The sequence below is a fragment of the Giraffa tippelskirchi genome, chromosome 3, assembly GCF_054371585.1.
Source record: "Giraffa tippelskirchi isolate mGirTip1 chromosome 3, T2T-mGirTip1v1.2.pri, whole genome shotgun sequence".
Taxonomy (NCBI): Eukaryota; Metazoa; Chordata; class Mammalia; order Artiodactyla; family Giraffidae; genus Giraffa; species Giraffa tippelskirchi.
This window is the reverse complement of record NC_137277.1, coordinates 84,469,581-84,494,796: the sequence shown is the minus strand read 5'-3', so window position 1 is coordinate 84,494,796 and position 25,216 is coordinate 84,469,581. Positions and strand designations below refer to the sequence as shown.

The 25,216-nt window shown below is 40.2% G+C and overlaps 1 protein-coding gene and 1 pseudogene across 12 annotated transcripts in view; one reads left to right on the top strand and one right to left on the bottom strand.

Annotated features, from left to right (window-relative positions):
* Positions 1–14,655: 14,655 nt before the first annotated feature.
* Positions 14,656–14,755, top strand: LOC145543931 (U6 spliceosomal RNA; annotated as a pseudogene).
* Positions 14,756–23,582: 8,827 nt separating this feature from the next.
* WIPF1 (WAS/WASL interacting protein family member 1) overlaps positions 23,583–25,216 on the bottom strand; it is a 123,488-nt gene continuing 121,854 nt past the window's right edge. For all 12 annotated transcript variants that reach the window (XR_014080657.1, XR_014080658.1, XR_014080656.1 and 9 more), the window contains one exon: positions 23,583–24,360. Coding sequence is in view for 5 of the 12 variants with exons in the window: in XM_081584597.1 (XP_081440723.1) it covers positions 24,348–24,360 (13 nt within the window). In the remaining 7 variants the exon portion in view is untranslated. The remainder of the gene's footprint in view (positions 24,361–25,216) is intronic.

Below are 25,216 nucleotides of genomic sequence, written 5' to 3'. Positions count from 1 at the left end.
CTGGAAAACGCAAAAACCAAAGTCTCCCCTAATCTCCAGAAAGGAATGCTGACACCTTGAGTTTAGTCCTGAACTTTTGATCTACAGAACAGTAAAGTAATAAATTTGTGCTCTTTGAAGCCACTGTTTGTGGAGAATTGTTATGGCCACAATAGAAAACCGGTACACCACATATTTGCAGTATTTCTCTGTTGTGATGCTAGAGCAATGGAAGGCCTCACTCTGGTGGCAGGCTATGAAGATTGTGAGCCTTGCAGAACTACTTTGTCATCTAACACTTCCTCCTGTCTTCTTGAATCCCATCACTCTCTGAGGTCCCTCTGATGTTTTCTTTCTGCTAGTTTAGGGGCAGGGGAAGGCCAATGGACCCCATGTTCTGAATACAGTTCTTTAATAAGTTACCCTGATGGTTGATTCAGAGCTGCCTTCTGTATTATTGTAAATGTCCCTCTGAGTGTGGAACTCTGGACTTGCTCTTTCCATTGTTTTAATCATTTATTTGGTTTTTCAGCAGCCAGTTTGGGAATGTGATTTTTCTTCACTCTTGTCAATGTTATTAACTTTTATCTTTCAAATATTTCAAATTTTTCTGATAATAGTGCCTTTTCCTGTTCATCAGTGCCATATGAATTTCTTCTTTAAAAACGCTTTGCACCTGTCATTATAAGAGAACTAGGGTGGAAGGGGACGTGATATTATGTGTTCAATTCACCATCTTGATCCAATTGATGCCTATTACTTAGGCTGATTATTCTGAACCTGGGGCTCAGGCAGAATCTGAAGGACTAGAAAGTTCCCTGAAGGGTGGGCCGTGTGGTCAAGTCTCAGCAGGGGGGCACAGGAGGAAGCTAGTGGAACACAGGGTTTAGGAGGATCCAGGTGGTGGTCAGGTAAGCCCCCTAACAGGAGAAGACAGAACAGACTGAGTTCAAACCGCAATTTTGCCCCTTTCCAACCAGGTAAACTTAGGCAAGTTTCACCTCTATGAGCTTCCGTTTTTTTCATTTTAAAATGGGTTCAACACCATCTATCAGACAAGATTGCTCCAAGAATTAAATGAGACAATATTGGCAATGTGCTTATCACAGGCTTGGCAATATTGGGTATTTACTGAGTGCCTTTACATGGATTAATCTTGTTTAATCCCAACTTTTAAACCTATTACACAGATCAGGAAACTGAGGAATAGGGAATTTAAGTAAGCCGCTTAAGGCTGTAATCATAAAGTGGCAGAGGAGGGATTTTGAACCTGGGCAGTCTGGCCATCATGTCTGCACACACACATCATGCTGCAGATTACCCTATTGGGCTGAGTGCTCTCTTTTGCCTTTCAAAATTTCCTGTGTGGTTTTTGTGGAGGGAGCCTGATTGATTTTAGGAACTAGAAAAGGATTGAGTCAGCAAGAGAGGATTAAGTGGCCCCAGCAACAGGCAAGCTGAAGCTGGTGGATATTGTAGGTTATTGTTTAGTATCCAAGTTTGTTGGCTTATTTGCTTTTATCATGTGCTTATTTTGTGGAGTTAACACTTGCATAATAGTAACATGTATCTTAAAGGCAAAGCTCAATGAATTTTCACATGTGTTTACACCTGAGTATTTACTACCTGGATCAAGCCAAAGAATGTTCCTAGCCCCCTTGAAGGCTCCCTTGGGCCCCCTCCCAATTGATACCTGGCCAAAGGTAACTATTATAATCATTTTGGGTCAGTTTTTAGTCTGTTTTTGAACTTTGTATAATCGAATATAGGGTTTGTGTTCTGTCATGTCTGGCTTCTTTTACTTATTTATTTATTTTGATGAAGAATCAGATACTATGAATCGGTGAGCAGATGACCACATTCCATGAGCAGGTAGCTAAGGTCTCCGAGTGTGACCCCAAGGGCTCTGTATACAGTATAGCCTTTGGTACATCTCAGTAGCTAGCTAAGGGGGATGGGAAAGACAAGGAAAACTTGCCCAGGCAGGGCCACCACTCGCTCCTAAAGGCTCTCAAGGTGCCCTGGGCTCGAGGGTGGTTTTTCTAGGTATACTGTGTGTGTGAAGTGAATGTTAGTTCCGTTTTTTCTCTGGGATTCCCCTTTGAGGTGGGACAGCTGTCTGAGTTTGGTGGAGGGTAGAACGTTCTTTGCCTTTTTGCAGCTGTGGTGGTGCAGTGGGAAACTCCGAATTGCTCTACACACTTGGGTGCAAGTAATGTCCATGCCTGACTCCAGCCCCTGGGGACCCATTTTCTCAGGGTAGGGGCATAGCTGTCTTCCCTGTGAAACATTGCCTTCCATGTCTTCCCTCTTAAGGATAATTCCAGCTTCTTTTCTGGAAGAGCCAAGAATTCTCAACCATAAAGAAGCTCTTAAAGTTCTTACATCTAAAGCATGAGAGAGTCCTGAGCTTCAGAATAAAAAGCCAGGTTTCCTTCTAGAGAGGAAAGGAAGGGGAAAGTCGCTTTTCCCTTCTATCCAGTAAGTCTCCAACAGAGGTAGGAACAGGGTATAAGTGACTACGTCAGTGATCTCTCCTGTCCCACAGTGCTGGGTTCTAAATCTGCTCTCCGTGAACCATGGAGGAAACCGGGCAAAATCGCACTCGAATCATCTCAGCCCCAGGTTTTTCAGCTACAAAATGATGGCGATACCAACCTTGGAAAAATGTTTTCATTGGTAAATGAAACTAGCTATTTGTAAAGCTCCGTATTTAGAGTCCTAATAAATGTATTATTATTATTTTTTTCTACAAGAGGAATCCCCTGCTTGCATGGAAGTAGGAATAGCTGAATTGGGTGGCCTGGAGTGCAGAGAAGCGAAGCACTTTGTCAGGTAGGTGGGAAGCAGGCTGGGGCTTCTCTGTCTCCTTTTATGTTTCCGAGCAGGAAAGCGGCATGACTCAGCAGGTGCTGGGAGGCGGCCCTGTGCTCTCAACATAGTGCCCAAACCTGACCAATAATAGAATTTCCTGGAGAGTTTAAAAACATTCCTACCTCAGCCACTTATTTTCTTGAGCCACTACTCTCGTTAAGGATCTGATTCAGTAGGGCTTCAGGACATGGGGGAAAAAAAAAATCCTTGGTGATTCTGATGACCAGTAAGGTTTAGAGACTTGTTCTAGAATATATTCCTGCCCAAAAGTCCAATGGTTTGAAACAGTTCCGTGTTATCTGAGAGGGGGTGTATAAAAGTAGAACTAGGAGTGTCCTAAGTCATCATAACCACCATGAAGGAATAACTTTTGTGGAACTGTCTGGATTACATGAACCTTATCACATACATTGTAAAGCCTGCGTCTTGATTTCTGTGACAAAATTTTCATCAAGGTAGAGGAGCAAAGCTCACCAGTACCTTGTTCAAGTAATTGTATGATGCTCAGTCCTAACCACTAAGCAAAATATTCCTTTAACTGGGAATCGTTATTGCTGCTGCTGCTGCTGCTAAGTCGCTTCAGTCGTGTCCGACTCTGTGCGACCCCATAGACGGCAGTCCACCAGGCTTCCCTGTCCCTGGGATTCTCCAGGCAAGAACACTGGATTGGGTTGCCATTTCCTTCCCCAATGCATGAAAGTGAAAAGTAAAGTGAAGTCGCTCAGTCGTGTCCGACTCTTAGCGACCCCATGGACTGCAGCCTACCAGGCTCCTCCGTCCATGGGATTCTCCAGGCAAGAGTAGCAGAGTGGGCTGCCAGGGAATCGTCATTACACTGAAGTAAAATAGAATGATCAGGCATGCTTTTCTCTTCTTCGAGCCCCTCCTTAGCTTCTGTTATTGCTGCTGCTGCTGCTAAGTCGCTTCAGTCGTGTCCAACTCTGTGCGACCCGAGAGATGGCAGCCCACCAGGCTCCCCCGTCCCTGGGATTCTCCAGGCAAGAACACTGGAGTGGGTTGCCATTTCCTTCTCCAATGCATGAAAGTGAAAAGTGAAAGTGAAGTCGCTCAGTCGTGTCCGACTCTTAGCGACCCCATGGACTGCTGCCCACCAGGCTCCTCCGTCCATGGGATTCTCCAGGCAAGAGTACTGGAGTGGGTTGCCATTGCCTGAAGGCATATTAATAACTACCTCTCTAGGATGCAACTTCTGAGCATTCTGATGAGAAAGAACATGAGATGATAGGCCCTTAGGACTGTGAGCTGAGATTGTCCATCAGAATCCTAACAGATTAAGGCAGCACGTGGAGAGAATGGGCATTAGAATTCTGATGGGAGATGGCTTGAGGGGATCAAACAAATCTCAGATTATAATAGTGCTTAATTACATATTACTGTAATTAAAACCTTAATTTTGCAATTTATAATTGAGTTTGGGAGTATTGAAAATTTAGAGAGAGGGCAGAGATGAGAAAGGCTTGGGGAAGCCAGAGGATGTGACCACAATACAAACCCAGGTGGGAGATGAAGAGGGATGGAGTCAGAGAGTAAGAAGGTTGTTAAGGTAGAACAATCCCCAAGATAACAATTATCTTCTTCAGCCCTTTATGGTCCTTGTTGGACAATTCCCACCCCAACTTTTCCCTGCCTCTTGTTACTATTTCACCCTGGTAAAAGGGAGAACTAAACTAGCTTCTTGAGGTAGTCTCAAGATGACTTAAGTAGAAGTCTAGGAGATGGCTTAGATTATAGCTGAGAAAATACCTAAATGTATCAGATCACAGCTTTGTCCTGTATTACTTAGATGCTTTACTGGGTACCGAGCTTATGGAAATTTTGCAAACAATCTGGAGTTTAGAGGGTGTCTTCATCACTCGTTTTTGAGAATTTGAGTCCTGTCTGAGCTGTTTATTGTGTGTGTGTTGCATTTGTTTTTTTGAATTGAGTTCCTGTTGGAGCAAAACTGGCTTATTTTTGTGAAGAGGTTTAATTTTTGGTTTTGCTGCACTTAGAGAAAGCAAATGAAACCTAAGAATTAAGTTTCTTGGTTCTATATGCACTAGATTTATATTATACCTTCTCAGAATGAAGAGGCTTTACTGCTAGCTTGTCATTCCCCCAACTTTAACCTCCACCCCTACTCCCACTGGGTTATTTTGAGGCATTTGAAGTAAATCTCAGATGTCATTTCATTTCTGCTGTAAGTATTTCAGCATGTGTCTCTAAAAGATATGGATTCTTTTTAAAAATGTAGCTTCAGTTTGGGTTAAGTGACTAGCAAAATAAAGAGGTATACTTGCAAAACAAAACATAGCCACAATACCTTTATAGTACTCAAAAATATTGATAATTCTTTAATATGATCAAATATCTAATCAGGTTTAAATTTCTTCCTTTTTTGGATTTTGCTGATTAGTTCACTGAGATGTTGCTTAACAACTTTATTCCCTGTACATCCTGTAACCTGAATATTAGCTCTAGAAGTTTAATCTGACTTGGCTTGGTTTTTTCGGCAAGACACTTCTTAGGTTATATAATTCCAAGCTTATATAATTCCATTGGAAAGCACATGATTATAGCAGGCATTGACTAGAAGATTGTTCATTTTTGACTGCCCCTCAACTTAACTGTAAAGCTATACACACCTTAGACATACCTCATACACATACCCTCTCCTTTGTACTGTTTTAACTGATTAGGAAATGGTTACTTGATGTAAGCTCATCTCACAGAAGGTTCCATTAACCTTCAATATATGTAAGTAAGCATCTTCTCAATTCCCACCTGTGGTGATATTGCTGGTTGTCTATTCAACTACCATCCATCTCACCTGTTTAATGCACTGTTAAAGAATCTGGCCACTTTTTCCAAAGTGCCTGGTTTCTGGGAAACTCTTTTTTTCTTTATGAGGATTCTTGTCATTTTTGGTTTTTTACATGAGGTGTGAGGTTGTTATTTGGTTTTCAGTGGCCATCTTCTGACCGTAGGGAGTAAGCTTAAGGATTAACACCAATGTGTCCAGGGTGATGGGATGGAAATGTGGGGTGAGTCCAGATGCTCAGTAAGTCATGGAGCCACTGGATTAGGCAACCTTGCAAATGCCATGCCTCCAGACTTCTTATGTGAGATTATTAAAAAAGGTGTATTTAAACCACTTTCAGTTGATCATTTGCAGCCATAAATAACACACCAGGTATATTCAAATAAATTTCTTTTGTGTTTCTGTTCACTATTTACAGCCCTGATATAGGGGGGGAAACCTCTATAAACTTTGATCTTGAGTCAGTCTTTGTTAACCACACTAATAGAGCTAAAATGATGATACAGATAGCACAACTCATTAAATAATCAAAATTAACTTGTTTTGATGTCATATTTTAAATAAAATCAGTTTTTGATTAGATACAAATTGAAAAAGCACACAGCAACTTAAAAGTAGAGATAGAGGCCTAAACCTCCTGTGTTGGTGATAAGAATTGTAGTTGAAATATTTCCCCAAGTCTCATTCTCAAAGCACATAACCAAGAGTTGACTTTGAGTGTTGACAACAATTTTTCTCCTGTTACATTATGCTGGACATAATATTCGTATTAAGTAGAAGAATTGAAATTTCTGAATCTCCTCCTTTGCAAGAAGACAATTCTCAGCATTCAAATTGAATGCACAAAGTTAGCAGGCAGTGATGAGGATTTAATTTTCTTAAAAAGGTATGATGTTTGAAATCTAAGAAGCAGCTATAGATCCGAAAAAAGCAAAGGATAGCTGATGATCTGTCTTGTGCTTGTTCCTGGTTCTATTTTTTTTAATTGATAAATAACATGATGCTCCTGCTTGTATTTTGCATTCCCAGACTGTTGGAAGCAAAGTTTTATTGTTTTTCAGTCAGTTGTAGATTGCACCTTTGTCCTTGCAAACAAGGTGATGACAGTGAGTGGTTCCATGAAACCCTTGGTAACAAACCTCCTTTGTGCTGTGTGAACAAGCCCTGGCTCATAAGTGGATGACATCAGCAGACTTCCCACCCGTTCCTATGAATCCCTCAAAGTACAGAGACTCATTGTTGATGACTTTCACTCTGAACAGCTGCTGGTCTCACTGGCTTCATTCACTGTGAAGATGGTGATCATACCTCCCAGAATTCAAATAATCTGTTTTCAGACCATGTGTCAGGCCATCTGCCCTTGGGTCTGTTTAGGAAAATATGATAACCTTAATTATGGCGCAACCCCTTCCAACTTCTCTGCTTGCTTGGAGGTTTTCGTCACACGTCTCATTGTTTTGGACATGTCTCAGGTGGTGTCCCTTCTCCTTTGCTAAATAAGCAGAATTACCTATGTGTTCAGTGGAAACATCCTCCTATAGGGACCTGCCTAGAAGGCATTTCAACATAGTCAATACTTATACACAGTAAGGCAGAGCCTACCTCCCTAGGAAAAACTACCTGATCAGAATTCTGAGTGAGTTAAATGTCCATTAGCACAATAAAATTCAAAGCCTTTAAAATTTCATAACGTGATGCATGTAAGCAGGTGAGCATAGCTTATCTTGGAAAAGTCACTGAAAGGAAGAAGGCAGGGTCAGGGTTCAGCTTTGGAGATTGGTAAGAGCAAAGAGAGACATTTGAACCCACTGGGGACAGGCTCGCTGTCTACAAGTGGTGGATCAGGCAGCAGGCTTGCTGTTTGTCTGACACTGTGGCTTGGAGAACATACCAGAATTTCTGCTATCTTTTGTGTCCTTAGTGGAGTGAGCCAGGCACATGAAAGGTGCTCAGGAGATACTTACCAAACTGCATTGACATGTAACTTTTACTTGAATCTACTGATAAATGCACTTGCAACCATATTTCTGGTTCAGAGTCTCAAAGCTGGTCTGAAATGCCATAAAGAATGTTTGTACTTAAGGATAGTTTTTCATGGAGGTAGGACTTTGATCTTTTGAAAAATTTTTTAATCTGATTATGTAGCCAGAATATTAGAAGTAAAGTTCAGAAGAAGACAGACAGTTCTTGGCTATAAGGAGACTGGTAATGGCTTGGGACAGGTGAAGATATTTATCTGGTTCTGTGAGCCTTACCCCTTTTTACAACTACCAGGTATCTTTTTTTTTTTTTTTAATAAATTTATTTATTTTAGTTGGGGGCTAATTACTTTACAATATTGTAAGTTTTTGCCATACATTGACATGAATCAGCCATGGGTTTACATGTGTTCCCCTTCCTGGACCCCTCACCCACCTCCCTCCCCATCCCATCCCTCTGGGTCATCCCATTGCCCCGGCCCTGAGCATTTGTCTCATGCATCGAACATGGAATGGTGTTCTGTTTCACATATGATAATATACATGTTTCAATGCTATTGTCCCAGAACGTCCCACCCTCACCTTCTCCCTCAGAGTCCATAAGACTGTTCTATGCATCTGTGTCTCTTATTCTGTCTCGCATATAGGGTTATCGTTACCATCTTTCAAATTCCATATATATGCATTAGTATACTGTATTGGTGTTTTTCTTTCTGGCTTACTTCACTCTGTATAATGGGCTCCAGTTTCATCCATCTCAATAGAACCGATTCAAATGTATTTTTTTTAATGGCTGAGTAATATTCCATTGTGTATATGTACCACAGCTTCCTTATCCATTCGTCTGCTGATGGACATCTAGATTGCTTCCATGTCCTGGCTATTGTAAACAGTGCTGCGATGAACATTGGGGTACACGCGTCTCTTTCAATTCACTACCAGGTATCTTATAGACACATTTTTCTATTCAGTAGTCAAGCTGTAAACACACTGAATCTTGATAGTCATGTCTTAAAAAAAGGGGGGGAAAGAGAAAAGAGAAGCACTGCCATCATTATCCTAATGGAAATATCTTTTGTTTTTGGAAGCGCAGGCCCAAAGCTGTGGACCATCTCTGGGCCTTCACTCCACTTTCAACCCATCCCGACTGTGGGCTTCCTGTAGGTCTGTCCCTCATATGTAACTGTGGTGCTCTGAGAGGAAACTCTGTACCCATTGTTTCCTTAACCCAATCCCATGGTTTTTTTTTTTTTTACGTAGAATTGTAGGTGCTCGGTAACTGTTTCAGAGAAGGTGATGGCATCCCACTCCAGTCCTCTTGCCTGGAAAATCCCATGGATGGAGGAGCCTGGTAGGCTGCAGTCCATGGGGTCGCTAAGAGTCAGACACGACTGAGTGACTTCACTTTCACTTTTCACTTTCATGCATTGGAGAAGGAAATGGCAACGACTCCAGTGTTCTTGCCTAGAGAATCCCAGGGACGGCGGAGCCTAGTGGGCTGCTGTCTATGGGGTCACACAGAGTTGGGCATGACTAAAGCGACTTAGCAGCAGCAACAGCAGCAGTAACTGTTTGTTGGATAAGTAAAACAACAAGTGGTGTTTAGCAATATTGGTGAGTGGTGTAGCTTTTCCTTCATGCTCACAAGTTCCCTGGGCCCAGGATCACATCTCCCCCACCTCGATGTCTTAGCATACATATGGACACACTAAGTGTTTATGTCTGAGTAAGCAGAGCATGGACGGTGTTCATGAATACCACGGAGACTGTGGTGTTAACTTTCCCCCCATGTCACCAGTGGTGCCTGCTGAGCAACAGAAATGTTCTCCCAGATCCTTTCAAGATCTCACAGGTTCACGGTAATAGGTGGGAAAGGACCAGAGAGGTTTTTAAGCCAAACTCTTCATTTTATTGGAAAAGACCCTGATTCTGGAAAAGATTGAAGGCAAAAGAAGGGGGATGGCAGAGATTGAGAGCGTTGGATGGTCTCACCGACTCAACAGACATCAGTCTGAGCAAACTGCGGGCGATGGTGGAGGACAGAGGAACCTGGCATGCTGTAGTCCACAGGTTCGCAAAGAGTTGGACACGACTTAGTGACTGAACAACAACAACAACTTCATTTTATAAGTGAAAAAAAAACTGGGTCTGGAGAGGTAGAGCAACTTATGCAAGAATCATATATAGCTAGTCTTTGGCAAAACCAGGAAGAACATGAGTCTCCTTGAAAGTCATTTTTCTTCCAGAAATATTTTAAAGCTTTATGTTAAAGATCCTCATTTTATGGCTATATATATGCCTTCAAATAGTTGTAATCAATTACTCCTCAAGGAAACTCTAAAAGCTTTTAGCTAATTATTTCCCATTTGACACATTTCAGGATGTCAAATAGTTCTTACATCAAGATAAAATACATGACAAGTTGAAAAGAAGAGCCATAAAAAGATAGAAAACTTTAAAGGAGTTATCCAAAAAACTGGTAACATGACTCCAATCCTTTGGGTACATTCAAGGTAAAAGGATGGGCCTCTGAGGAGGGCTTAATACATAGTACCTATCTTCCTCACCCGGATTCTGAACAAATTGAGAAACAACAGGAAAGGTAGTGGATAGAGGTCAAAATATCCCCTTTGTTACTGAAAGAAGCTGAATGGAAAGCAGAACTTAGTGTAGCAGCCAAGTGGGCTGTTAACTGAACCCGATTCAGGACCACCTTCTGGGCAGAACCAGTAATGCCTGAGGGCAGGACCACTGCTAAGAGGAAGAAGGATCAGGCTAAGCTTTCCTAGTGAGGGAATAGTGTTGGAAATTGGTGCCAGGAAGATTCCAGGATGTTACAGCTGGTTCTGGATTCAGCTATTCCCCGTAACAAAAAGGGGGTTGAAGATGGGGAGGGAAGACATTGGGATGAGGTTTCTCTGGAGGAAGATAATCTGAAAGCCCCTTCCACTCCAAAATTGCTTTTTCCTGGAAAAGGCTTCTTTCAGAGAGCTTTACACACACCTCCTGCAGCTTGGAGGGTGCTGGTGGCTGGGCTTTGGCTCCCACTTGTAAACTAAAAAGGAAAGAATTCTAACAGTTGGGAACAAAGAAGTGGCTGGACTAGGTGGACCAGTGTTGGCAGAGAGAAAGAGAGAAGTAGGAGGAATGGGGGGGTGGGGGGGGTGGGGGTGAAGAGAGGGAGAGATAGAGACAAGAAACTTTGTTACTGTCCAATAGAGCCACCTAGAGGGGCTCTCAGGCTTTTGAAGGGATAAGCTGGAGTTTTGACCCAGAGCTAAGGAAGTTTTAGCTGATCTAGGGAACCTCAGGTGAGAAAAGCATGGTGGGTGTCTGAAGCTCCCCATGAGAGCTCCCCACACCAGAAAGAGGCAACTTTCAATTCACTAGCTTAGCCCAAAAATAGAAAAGCCAGTCAATTAAGAACCCCCACCCTCATCCTCCTTTACTTCTTCCTTTTCCCACTTTGACTTTAGAACAACCATATTTAGTGAAATGGGTCAGATAATTGGAAACAGTAGGTAGAATAAAGGAAAAGGTGGACCTTGCCCCCATCCCTGGCTTCTTGACTTCACGGTGCCCCAGAGAATAAAGGGAAAAGTTTCGTTTTTAAATCTGATTCCAGGATTTGATTATTACACAGGATTGGTTCTTCTCACTTATTAATTGAGACTGTCAGAGACTTAAAGTGGCTGTAGGACTTGTTACCTGTGAGTGATTTAAAACCAGTCCTAGCATAGCGTTATGGAGGTTTTCATCCAGGGGCAGGGAAAGAACATTCCTTCACTGGATAATTTTAAAAGTGACAGTGGAAATAAAAAAGTTGCTTTCTCATTTGAGAAGATTAGTTTCTCCTTCAAATTGAACAGCCTGTTGACTTTATTTTGTTGGTTTTTATTTCTCTTGCCCACCAGCATGGGATTGTTTGTGATGTCTCTACATTTATTAGGGCTTTCCTGGTGGCTCAGATGGTAAAGCGTCTGACTGCAATGCGGGAAACCTGAGTTCGATCCCTGGGTCAGGAAGATCCCCTGGAGAAGGAAATGGCAACCCACTCCAGTATTCTTGCCTGGAAAATCCCATGGACGGAGGAGCCTGGTAGGCTACAGTTCATGGGATCGCAAAGAGTCAAACGACTGAGTGACTTCACTTTCCTTTCCTTTCCTACATTTATTAAACATGCTGCCTAAACCAGTATTTGGGACACTGAGAACACTGGAAACTTCAGCTAACCAAGGGCCCCACCCCACTGATGGCACTTGCTGCCTCTTCCCTAGGTGGCAGGGCACATGCACAGCAACGTGGGGCCACTTCTCTAATGAGTTATGAACTCAAGAAGGAAAATGATCAATGCCCTTTAGTCAGTGGCAGTGGTCTTTCCATGCTCTCTTCTCTTCAAAGCACTCTGCCAGCAAATAGCACTGCTGATTAAATCTGTTGGTGAGTAAACTTACGGAAATATATTAAATAGCTCCCTCTAGTCCTGCCCACGGAGAAGGCAATGGCACCCCACTCCAGTACTCTTGCCTGGAAAATCTCATGGATGGAGGAGCCTGGTAGGCCACAGTCCGTGGGGTCGCTAAGAGTTGGACACAACTGAGCGACTTCACTTTCACTTTTCCCTTTCATGCACTGGAGAAGGAAATGGCAACCCACTCCAGTATTCTTGCCTGGAGAATCCCAGGGACGGCAGAGCCTGGTGGGCTGCCGTCTATGGGGTCGGACAGAGTCGGACATGACTGAAGCGACTTAGCAGCAGTCCTGCCCAAAGCGTGGAAGATGAGGCCAGCTTGAGTTTTTACCACCATCTCCCAACACCCTTTGTTATTTGATCAGAATAGTTTCCCTCTAAGATATTAATGATTCCTAGGGTTGCTTTAAAAAGTTTCTTTATTATACATGAAGTGATTGAAAACTGCCAATCATGAATCTGGCAATCCCCTCTCATGAGCTTAAAGACTGTTCTGATTACGATAATTACATTTTTATGAATATCCTACCTAGACGGTAACAATTTTACTGTGTCAGACTACACCACACAAAGATACATCAATTTCATCTGCAATGAAAAATAGATCCTAATAGCTCAGTTATATTTATATGATAGTCAAACATCAAGATGCAATGTAAGTACTTCAACTGAAAGAATTCTGATCATTATTTAACCTTGAGACGGTGATTAAGGGTGAAGGCTTGTCAGCTTTCATGAATTATTTTTTCATGATTTTTGCTGTTTTGATTTGATTTTTAAAACTCTGTAATTTAACAGTTATTAGCATTTGGATTCTACCCCACCCTTCATGATATGTGGACAAGGCAACAGCCAAAAGATTAATAGATATGACTGATGGTCAAAAAGGATTAGGTAATTGTAAGACATAATTATGTTTCAGGAACAACAGTGCCATGCCAACTGGTTTTCTTCTTGCCTAAGTTTCTTCAACCATGATGCAAATAATGGACACAGTGTTCAGGTTTGATGCTATGAATACATAGTATTTTAATGCAAGGAAAAAACTGTTCCATTACTACAGATAGTCAACAGTGCTGGTCGAAGTGTACTCTGAGAACCAGTAGCATCAAGGGTCACCTAGAAGCTAGTTAGAAATGTAAATTCTCCTGCCCCAGGTTTGTTGAGTCAGAATCTTTGGCAATGGGGCACAGGACTCTGTCTTAACAAGTTCTCCAGGTGATTCTCTGAGGTTTAAGAACCGCTGCTTTAGCATCTTTTTTTTTTTTTTTTAGAAAAACATATTTTTATTTTATTTTAATAACTTTATTTATTTTAGTTGGGGGCTAATTACTTTACAATATTGTAGTGGTTTTTGCCATACATTGACATGAATCAGCCATGGGTTTACATGTGTTCCCCATTCTGAACCCCCCTCCCACCTCCCTCCCCATCCCATCCTTCTGGGTCATCCCATTGCCCCAGTCCTGAGCATTTGTCTCATACACAGATGCATAGAACAGTCTTAAGGACTCTGAGGGAGAAGGTGAGGGTGGGAGGTTCTGGGACAATAGCATTGAAACATGTATATTATCATATGTGAAACAGAACACCATTCCATGTTTGATGCATGAGACAAATGCTTTAGCATCTTATAGCTGTTTCCTTTGGCTACAGTGAAACACTGCCAGGTATGGAGGGGTAATCCTAGCAGCACTAAAAGTGTTCCCTGTTAACTGTGGCCATGTCTGTTCCAGGGGAACTTAAGTGAACAAGCTCTTTTGGTCAAGCACCTCTTAAGTGGGTTTTTTCCTTCTCTTCAAATCCCCAGATGTTACAAACCATAGGTTCTTCCCATTACCACTCCTTCGTTCATCCTCCCTGGTAGAGGCATGTTTGTGATCCCTTTCTAATGTCAAAAGCTTTCAGCCACGCTGAACCTCTACTGATCCTTTCCCTTTGTTACAACCTTTTCCCGTCTTGAGTTGCTTAAAAAATTTAACATCCAACATGATGCTCTTTTTATTTCTTACGGCAGTAGCTGCACTATATATTTTGATAGCACTGTGATTCAAAACTATTTACCAGAACTCACCAGAAAATGTTATGAGGAAAGGCCACACATTGCAAGCACACTTAATTCAAGAAAACACAGAAGAACATACTTAGTATGAATGCTGATGCAAACTCACCAGGACTGTGCAGGGATGTCAGTAACAGTTTTTCTTTGACTGAGAGATTAAGGAAATGTATTGCAGAGTTTGATAAGAGATGACAAAGGGGGAGGGAGGAAGGGAAAGAGTTTGAGAGAGAGAGAATTTTCTAATAAAGTATTTCCGAGACTAATAGTATTCTAATGAATCAACATGCGTGGGGCAGCGTTAAATGGAGTAAATGAGTGTGACGAAAGTGAATGGCATCTTATGATTTAATCTTCATATTACTTTACAAAAATACATTCTTATATATATGAGTATATGCTTTTAAAGACACAAATCTAAATCCTGAATGTGCATCAGAATGACCTTGAAGCTTGTCAGAACTACAAATTTCCATGCTTGCTATGGCAGCACAAATTCAAGCCTAGAGAGAAAATTAGCATAGCCCTTGTGCAAGGATAACATGAAGATTCATGAAGCATTCCATATTTTTAAAAATTTTCTGGGTTCCAAGAGACTTTCATTTTGGTAGGCCTGAGGTGGAGTCCAGGAGTCTGTGTAAAAAGCACTCTAGGTGATTCCAGTGCAGGTGGTCCTTAACTTGCATTTTGAGAAACACTGCAAATCTCACTCAGAAAGAGGGAAACCTTTTGATTTGTGATTGTGAGGCAGTAAAGTTCAGCCAGTGTCACAGTATCTTTGGATCCCCGCGATGCATTAAGTCAAGCTCTTGACTAGCACATGCTTTCTGTCTAGTTCTAGAGTTATTTGTGCACTTGCCTCCATCCCCAAAAGACTATAAGCTCCCCGAAACACGGGAATTATGTGGTATACTGACATTTGTATCTTCAGCTAGATTTACACCCTGCCTTCTCCTTATTGAAAAGATGCTCAATAATATTTGTCAAATGAATGAAGACCCTAAGGGTTAAAATGCAATTCAATGAGTGTGACTGAAACAGGTCCTTTCACCCCCAGCTTTTGAGACCTTAGAGTCAGGTTTCTGTCTGTGTCTCAGCCCTGCATTTGTTATGTGGGAGGTCAGTTTCATAGGACTGCTTTGGGGTAAAATGATGTAATGTATGTGAAAATTCTTTGAAACTGCAGAGCCACTTGTTTCAGGTTTTTAGAGTATGACTGTCTTTTTTTCCCTCTAACTTCATTTTTCCTGTGAACGAGTGCAACATTTTTGACTGAGGCAAAGAACACAACATTCACTTCTTGCAATTATGGGAAAGCGAATCCTATTATTTGAAATTTGAAAGAACCACCTGGCTTTTCCAACTTCAATACTAAAAATTGTAATATAAATAGAATAACTACCCCACAAATAATGGGGAATACAAAGGAAGGGAAATACACAGGGGAGCAAATGAGCTATTTACACTGATGTTTGATTCTGAGACGGGACTTTCAGATATCTGCGTGTAATGAAGTGATCTCTGAACTTTAGTGGCTCCCCTAAGATCACCTTAAAAGGTAACAGTTGTCTGATAAGATAAGCTGAAAAGTACAAGTATGTAACATCCCTTTCAAAACCTTAAGGTAGAGATTATGATTACTCCTCAAGCTATAAAGAACCAAAGAGCTGAAAGAAACTAGGTCACTTACAAGAGACGATGTGCCCTGGGTGGTAAGTGCTGGTCCAGGTCTGAAGCAGTTCATAGCCCAATGAGGAAAACAAGGACAAGGAGTTTTCCATGAGATTATACGTATTCAACTGAGCCTATATTGTCTTTTATGTGTGTATGTATTTATTATTTTACTTAAAAAAATTGAAGCATGTTTGATTTACAATATTTTATTAGTTTCAGGTATACGGCATAGTGATTCAGTATTTTTCTGACTGCAGTCCATTATAGGTTATTACAAGATGATGGCTGTAATTCCCAATGTCATACAGTACATTCTTACTAGCTATTTTATACATAGTAGTTTGTATCTGTTAACCCATACCCCTAATTTGTCCCTTTCCCCTTACCTCTCCCCTTTGGTAACCACAAGTTTGTTTTCTGTATCTGTGAGTCTGTTTCTGATTTGTATATATATTCATTTGTGTTAGTTTTTAGATTCCACATAAAAGTGATAATCTTATAGAATATGTTTTTGTTTGCCTTTTCCACTAGGTATAGTATTTTTCTAGGTCCATCAACATTGCTGCAAATGGCAAAATTTTGTTCTTTTTATGGCTGAGTAGTATTCCATTGTGTGTGTGTATGTAGCACATCTTAATCCAGTCCTCTGTTGATGGACTCTTGGGTTGCTCCTATGTCTGGGCTATTGTAAATCGTACTGCTTTGAACATTAGGGTGCATAAGTCTTTTTGAATTAGTGTTTTGTTTTTTTCTGGGTAAATGCTAGGAATATAATTGCTAGATCATATGGTAGTTCTGTTATTAGTTTTTTGAGGAATCTCAAAGGTTTCCTTTTCTCCACATTCTCTCCAACATTTGTTTTTCGTTAACTTTTTGATGATGGCCATTCTGACAGGTGTGAGGTGATATCTCATTGTGGTTTTGATCTGCATTTCTCTAATAATTAGTGGTGGTGAACTTCTTTCCATGTGCCTGTTAACCATCCATATGTTTTCTTTGGGAAAATATCTATTCAGATCTTCTGCCCTATGATTGGGTTGTTTTTCTGATATCAAGTTGTATTAGCTGTTAACATATTTTGGATACTAATCCTTTGTTGGTCACATTCTTTGCAAATATTTTCTTCCCCCATTCCACAGTTTGTCTTTTCATTATGTCATTTGTTTCCTTTGCTATGCAAAAGCTTTTAAATTAACCAGACCTGTTTTTGTTTTTGCTCTTCTTTCTTTTGCCTTAGGAAACTGATCCAAAAATATTGCTACAATTTATGTCAGAGAGTGCTCTGCCTATGTTCTCTTCTAGGAGTTTTTTGCTTTCCATTCTTACATTTAGGTCTTAAATCATTTTGAATTTATTGTTTTATTTGGTGTGAGGGAATGTTCTAATTTCATAGTTTCAATCTCATTGTTGGCTGTCCAGTTTTCCCATCACCACTTCTTGGAGAGTTTGTCTTTTCTCCAATGTATATTTTTGCTGTAGATTAATTGACCATAGGTGCATGGGTTTATTTCTGGGCTCTGTATTGCTCCATTGATCCCTGTGTCTGTTTTTCCGCCAGTACCATACTTTTTAAGTTACTATAGCTATGTAGTATAGTCTGAAATCTGGGAGAGTTGTATCTGCAGCTTTGTTCTTCTTCCTCAAGATTGTTTTTTGGGATCTTTTGTGGTTTCATATGAATTTTAGGATTATTTGTTCTAAACTAATTATCTGTGGGCAGTACAATGACTGAATTATTTTAGAAATAGCTATAGGCCACTCTGTAGTACAGAGGAAGCAAATACTTTTGCTCTCTATTCTTTATCTGGAATTCTCATTTTACTATTATAGAAAGCCTGTGGCTTAAACTTTTTAAGACAATCAGTTTGTTCAAGTTCTATATCAGAACCTGAGGAGGACCATGTGAGGACAGATCCAGGTTTTGTGAGGCTGGAAGCTTTAGATAATTTAGGGTGCCCTATTGTTTAAAAAAATACAATAATAAATTTAAACATTTGATACAAAAGTGAGTAATTAGAAGGAATCAATCCTCCCAAGTGGTGGTCACAAAGCTGGAGTTTCATTTGTTTCCTAGAAATGTGCCTCTGTAATACTGGAAGCAAAATTTTAAGATAAAGGGATTTGCAATAGAATGTTGATGGGTGGGACATTTCCAAACATTTACCAGTAAGAGAAATACATATATGCTAAATGTAGCTCCAGAGATAGACACTAAGTGCCAAATGCTCAGAGTAGAGAGAAGTAGGGCTGTGGTGAAGACAGCAGAGAAGGGCCACTCTAAATTACACATGCAGGAAGCCTTCAGTTACTTGGAATGCTTAGAGAACTAAGTAGACTTTTCAAATTAATCAAAAACAACAACAAAACCCCCTCATTTATTGCCCATCAAAACTTTAAAATGATACGATCTTTTTCTTTTTTTCAATTTCCCTGTAGGTTTAAGAACTTAAAAAAACATCAATCCATGTAATTTACCAATTGAGTTTAAGGAAAAAAGAAACCAAATAATTACTTAGAGGGGAAAATAAAGTATTCATTCTCGCCTTAATAGAGTCCTCTGTTGCTTGGGTGACTGAAGTAGTGCCCATTCCTGGTGGAAACATGGATGCTGGCCTCCTTAACTGCCTCTCAGAGATCGTTCAATTGGTAGAGTTATGGTGGGAACATTGGTTTGACTGTGGTGAAGCTATAAATGCTCAATTAAAATTTATTGAATGAATTAATGAACCAAATGAATGGTTCCAGTTTGGACATATCAGGACAATATCAGAAGCATTTTTATTCCTAAGAATTCTATAATCAAATTTTATCAAACTCTTGAATGCATTGAAAACTCTTTCCTGAATATGGCCTACATTTGACAGCAAAAGGATTAGGAAATGGAAGGAAACTTTTACTGAGCGCCTGACATGTGCCAGGTATTTTGCTGATGTCTGTATATTTCTTTAAGCACTGTAACCATTTCGCAGTGTTGGAAACTAGATCTCAGGGCTAAATAACTTGTCGGTGGCCTTTCAGGGAGCAAGTGGCAGAGCTAGGATTCAGATCCAGGTTTGTGTCCAGGTTTCATTCCCTCGACTCTGTAACTTGTCCTTTGACCTTTTCTTCCCAGCAAATATTGAAAGACACACGAAACAGAGCCTTTCCAGGCCATAATATTGAAATGGGTAGCCTTTTCCTTCTCCAGGGGATCTTCCCAACCCAGGTCTCCTGCACTGCAGGCAGATTCTTTACCAGCTGAGTCACCAGCGAAGCCCTTAGCTAGAGGCGGGATTATACAGAAGGGAGTGTGCTGTGGTGCCGAGTTATACTGCTTAGCCATCCGTAGTATGTGACTTGGGGTCTTAAACTATGCACGTGTAAGATCAGAGGACTAGAGTTGATGACCTCTGAGTGAGGTGACCACATGGCCTAGTGTGCCAAAGCTGCCCCAATTTATACCTGTTGTACCAAAGCAACTATGATTAGCACTCCCTTCCACTTTCCATAGTGTTCCACTGTGGATCATAAAGTCTAAGCCTGCCCTATATATGAGGTCTTGATTCTATGACTTCAAATTGAATCTAATAATTTTTTTGATTACTGAGGCAACAGGAATTTTCATTTCCCAGGCCTGTGAAGCATGAGGGGCTGACAGTACATGAAGTGACCCCTGTCTAGAGTTTGCTTTACATTTCTGATACAGAAATTCTGCTCTTGCTCCTTTAAAAGTATACTTGTTAATCCCCTTCTGGTCAGTTTGGTTCCAGTTAATTTGGGATAATTATATAAATACTTACTTCTACTAATAGTGGCTACCACTTATTGAGTGCTTAGAATAAGTCAGGCTAAGTACATGGTCTCATTTAATGCATTTATTAATATTATAAGATAGTTTCTCACGTTCTAGATAAGGAAACTGAACCTTAGAGCAATTAAGTGACTTGAAGGAAGAGATGAAAGCAGATATTCCTAATCTCTTAACCATTATACTATATTAAGGTGTGTATACAAACACACAGCAGATAATTTAAAAAACTGTCAAAGTTGGAGACAAGATGGCAGGTAGAAAGACTTGAGTTCACCTCTCATGATAACACCAAAATCACAACTGACTGCTGAACCACTGACAAAAAAAAGATTCGAACCTACCAAAAAAGACATTCTACCCCAAAGAAGCCACAACAAGATGGTAGGGGGGGTACTTTTGTGACGTAGTCAAATCCCATATTTGCCAAGTGGGTGACCTACAAACTGTAAAATAATGATATTGCTGAGGATCTCCCACAGGAGTGAGAATTCTGAGCCCCATGTCAGGCTCCCCAGCCTAGAGATCTGGCACTGGAAGGAGGAGCCCCAGGAGCACTTGGCTTTGAAATAGGCAAGGCTTGAGTGCAGAAGCTCCACAGGACTGAGGGAAACAGAGATTCTACTCTTAGAGGGCTCACACAAGCTTTCACTCTGAGACCCGGGGCAAAGCAATGACACCATAGAAGCCTGGGCCAGACCTACCTGTGAGTCTGCGAGGGTTTCCTGCAGAGGCAGCAGTTGGCTGTGGTTTACTGCGGAGGCAAGGACACTGGTGGCAGATGCGCCAGGGAATGCTCATCTGCATGAATTCTCCTGAAGGTTGCCATTTTGGCACCAAGACCTGGTCCCACCCAACAGCCTGCAGGCGCCAATGCTGGGACACCTCAGGTCAAACAACCAACAAGGTTGGAACACAGCCCCATCCGTCAGCAGACAGGCTGCCTGAAGTCATCCTGAGCCCACAGCTGCCAATAAACACACCCCTTAACATGGCCCTGCCCATCAGAGTGACAAGACCCCGTTCCACCCACCAGTGGACAGGCACCACTCCCTCCCACCAGGAAGCTTGCACAAGCCCTTGGACCAAATTCACCCATAAGGGGGCAGACTCCAGAACTAAGAAGAATGACAGTTCTGTAGCATGAGGAATGGAGACCACAAACACAGAAAGTTAGGCAAAATGAGACAGTAGAGAAATATGTTCCAGATGAAGAAACAAGATAAAACCCCAGAAGGACAACTAAGTGAAGTGGAAACAGCCAATCTACCTGAAAAAGAATTCAGAGAAATGACAGTAAAGATCACCCAAGATCTTGGAAAAAGAAGGGAGGCACAGACCAAGAGGATACAAGAAATGTTTAATGAAGAGCTAGAAGATTTAAAGAACAAACAGTGATGAACAATACAATAAATGAAATGAAAATTACACTGGAAGGAATCAATAACAGAATAAATGAGGAGAAGAATGAATAAGTGAGCTGGAAGATCAGTAGAAATCACGGCAGAGGAACAAAATAAAGAAAAAAATGAAAAAAGTGAGGACAATCTAAGAGACGTCTGGGACAACATTAAATACACCAATATTCACATTATGGGGGCCCCATAAGGAGAAGAGAAAGAGAAAGGGCCTGAGAAAATATTTGAAAAAAGATAATAGTCAAAAACTTCCCTAACATGGGAAAGGAAATAGTCACTCAAGTCCAGGAAGCCCTGAGAGTTCCATACAGGATAAACCCAAGGAGGAATATACTGCTGCTGCTGCTGCTGCTGCTGCTGCTAAGTCGCTTCAGTCGTGTCCAACTCTGTGTGACCCCACAGATGGCAGCCCACCAGGCTCCCCTGTCCCTGGGATTCTCCAGGCAAGAACACTGGAGTGGGGTGCCATTGCCTTCTCTCGGAATATACTGAGACACATATTAATCAAATTGACCAAAGTTAAAGATAAAATACTAAAAGCAACAAAGGAAAAGCAAAAAATAATATACAAGGTAATCTCCACAAGATTATCAGCTTATTTCCCAGCAGAAATTATTCAGGCCAGAAGGGAGTGGCTCGATATATTTAAAGCAATGAAAGGGAAAAACCTACAGTCAAGAATACTCTACCTATCAAGACTCTTGTACAGATTTGACAGAAAATCAAAAACTTTACAAACAAGCAAAAGCTAAGAGAATTCAGCACCATCAAACCAGCTTCACGACAAATGCTAAAGAAACTTCTCTAAAAACCTTGCTGATATCAAGTGTTTATAAAGACATGGATGTCGCATGCAGTGTAGCACAGTAGAAATCAGTGCATCACCTATTAAAACTGACCAGTCAATTCTATTCCTACACACTTATGGACGCTAGCAAAATTCTTGCACATGTATACCAGGAGATGAGAATACAGTTTATAACAGTATTATCTGTAATAAATAAAAAGACAAAAACAACCTGAAATTTCCATTAACAGTGAAATAAATAAACAAAATGTGATATAATCGTAGCGTGAACTACCAAATAGCTGTGGACAGCAAGTAGCATGAACAAGTCTCAGTAATGCTGAGGGGGGATAAAGTAAGTCCCTGAAAAATATATTCCAGCAGTCAGGAAAAGATGAGATTTTGAAAACTGAGGAGTAAGTTAGACAAAGAGAAGAAAGGACATTGCAGTCATGGAGACAAGGAACAGCAAGACCCATTTAGCAACTGCAGATGCATGACACCTCCTCTGACGCATGTGTCCCTAACACGGAATTCTGATATACCTGAATTCACTTCTGGATACCTTTATTTGAACCATGAGAAATTCTGTGAGTGAATTAACTGCTTATTAGGAATAGTTGTCGGAGAAGAGTGAGGTTGGAAAGTCAATAAAAGATAAAGCAATTAGAAAAGAAATAGAGATGATTACAATTAATTCCTCCCTAGGAAGCCAGGTGGGGGAAATTAAATGTTGTGGTTCTGCCTGCCCTCCAGTAGCATCCTAAAGAGGAATCGAGCAAAGGTCAGTGTGAGTCATGCTTCAGTGTCACGATTACCAAGATTAAAGGAAGGTACACTAACCTGGGGGCTTCCCTAGTGGCTCAGATGGTAAAGAATCCACCTGCAATGCAGGAGACCCAGATTCAATCCCTGGGTTGGGAAGATCCTCTGGAGGAGGAAATGGCAACCCACTCCAGTATTCTTGCATGGAGAATTCCAGGGACAGAGGAGCCCACACAGTCCATGGGGTCGCAAAGAGTCGGATATGACTGCGTGACTAACACACACACTAACCTGAAGATTGGAAGCTACACTAACCTGGAGATTGAAGAGAGATTTTAAAAGTCAAAGACAACTAAAGCTTTTCTCTGTGCTTTTTCCACCTCAAGCACTTAAGTTATGGTGTCTGAGATCACAATGGGAATGATCAATGGCGTTTTTAAAAGAAAATATTTGTGTCCAGAAAGAAAGGTTACTATAATAGAGCTTAGTACTCAATTTATTGGAGCTATAAACTCAGAAACTCAGTTTTTATGACTGTTTAAATTCAGTTTGCAAATCTTGCTTCTTTTTTTTTTCTCTAAGAAATAGAGTAACTGTCCAAAAACAAACAACAAACAAACAAACAAAAACCCTATTGGGCCTCCCAAATTTCCACTGGCCTTTCCTTATTTATCAGTGTCAGTGATAATCTTTGTAATTACATCTTCCATTTCTTCCACCACCCATCATTTACCTCAGAGTAGAGGCATTTGCATCAAGTAAACAGACAACAAATTTTGACTAAGATGCAAGTTCTCAGGAAATACAAGGAGGTTAGAAAGTGGATTGCACTAAATATTTACTTACTCTATGGACCTTCTTCTTCTTTTTTCAGTTTATCTTTTTTTACCAGAGTATAAAGCAGAAATCAGACACTTGTTTTTTCACTTATATTTACATAGACAGTACTTAAAATAAAACCCACCAGATGACAGTCTTACCATTCTGGTTTTATTTATTGTCTGGCTAATTTACAAAGATGCAGATATTTAGGGTAGGTCCTACCCCACCATATAAACTATCCTGATGACACAGGTACCAAAATGTGCATGTTTACATAGTGCAGTGGTATGAAAAACATTTTCTTGCTTTACAGTCCCTCACTATAAATAGGGAAAAATTAATTTCATCATGCCAGAAAATTTTGGGCACTTTAACAGTCATCACATTTCTGCTATTAAAATAACAAAATTGGTATTACAAGTTAAAATATAAAGGCCTAATAGTTTTTACAAATATGCAAATAATCTGCTACTTAGACATAAAAAGTCAATTTCTCTCAAATCACCAAGTAAGGCACCATTGGATTAAACATTTTTCTTGGTTTTTACTAAATAAAATGCATACTGAAATAAATACTGAACACTAAATTTTAATACTGTAATACATTTCCATATAAAATGACATGTAAATATTAAAACACTGTATTGCATCTTGAATACATTTATCTGGAAATTTTATGGGAAAAAAACGTATGTAAGCTCTGGTTTCAGGGAAGGACGTATTAATTTCTGTTATCTGCTATAGTTAAAGACTTTAGCATAGAATTTATTCAAAGTTTTGGACACAATTAGGTTTCTAAATTTCAAAGAAAGGGTGTACATGTATTAATGGAATATTCACTTGAAAATACATTTTAAAACATCTCCATCCTGGATGAATAGCAACTCTGAGCTGTGACCCGGTTTCACACTTTAGGATGGTATTCTGGAATATATAAAGAAATTGGCTATTCTTACTACCCCTTACAAAATTCAGACCCATTTTTGGGTGGTCAGACTTTTCTCTGCCATATTTGCTAGGAGAGTTCAACTCCATCTTTTCTGAAGTGGGTCAACACAGTTTTATTATAGGGATTTTTACCAACTATTGATATCCGATCAAAGAATTCAAAATAAAATGATGCCATTTATCAAAATATTAGAGATTAAAAGCTTTTTTCTGAAAATACTTTACCAAGTTTGTTACACCTTTATATTCCTTGATTTTCTTTGGGTAAAGGGTCCCCAGTGAATGTATGAAAGACAAACGGACTGGTAGAGGAGAAGTGGGGAAAAACCCAAGTTCTCTAATGTACTAATAAGCCAAGGACTTCAGCAAGGAAAGTTATAAAAATACAATATACTCAAATGGGCAACTTCATAATTTATTAGACATCCCATTTATTAGAATTATAAGTTCTTTTGATTTTATAAAAATGAAACAATTATTCTATAAATATGAATGCTTCTTTCAAATTTTTCTTTGGATTGATTTCTTGTTAGCATCTCCCACGAATACATGAACAATACACTGAAACCATGATACAAAGTTTAGGTAGATATACATATATAGCTGTGAACTTTTAAAAAATAAGTAATGGTAATTTTAAACATAATCAACTATATAAAACATCTAAATGGAAATAACTTTTTCCAAGTCTATAGCTAGATTCAAAAGTCCCAGTAAAGTTTTGTAAACAAAATCATACAAAAAAGGCAAGGCTGGCTCATCCCTATGGTCCTCTGGGGGAGCTTTATTTGCATAGGTCCAAGGCAAAGGATTCTCCCAGATAGATTCAAAA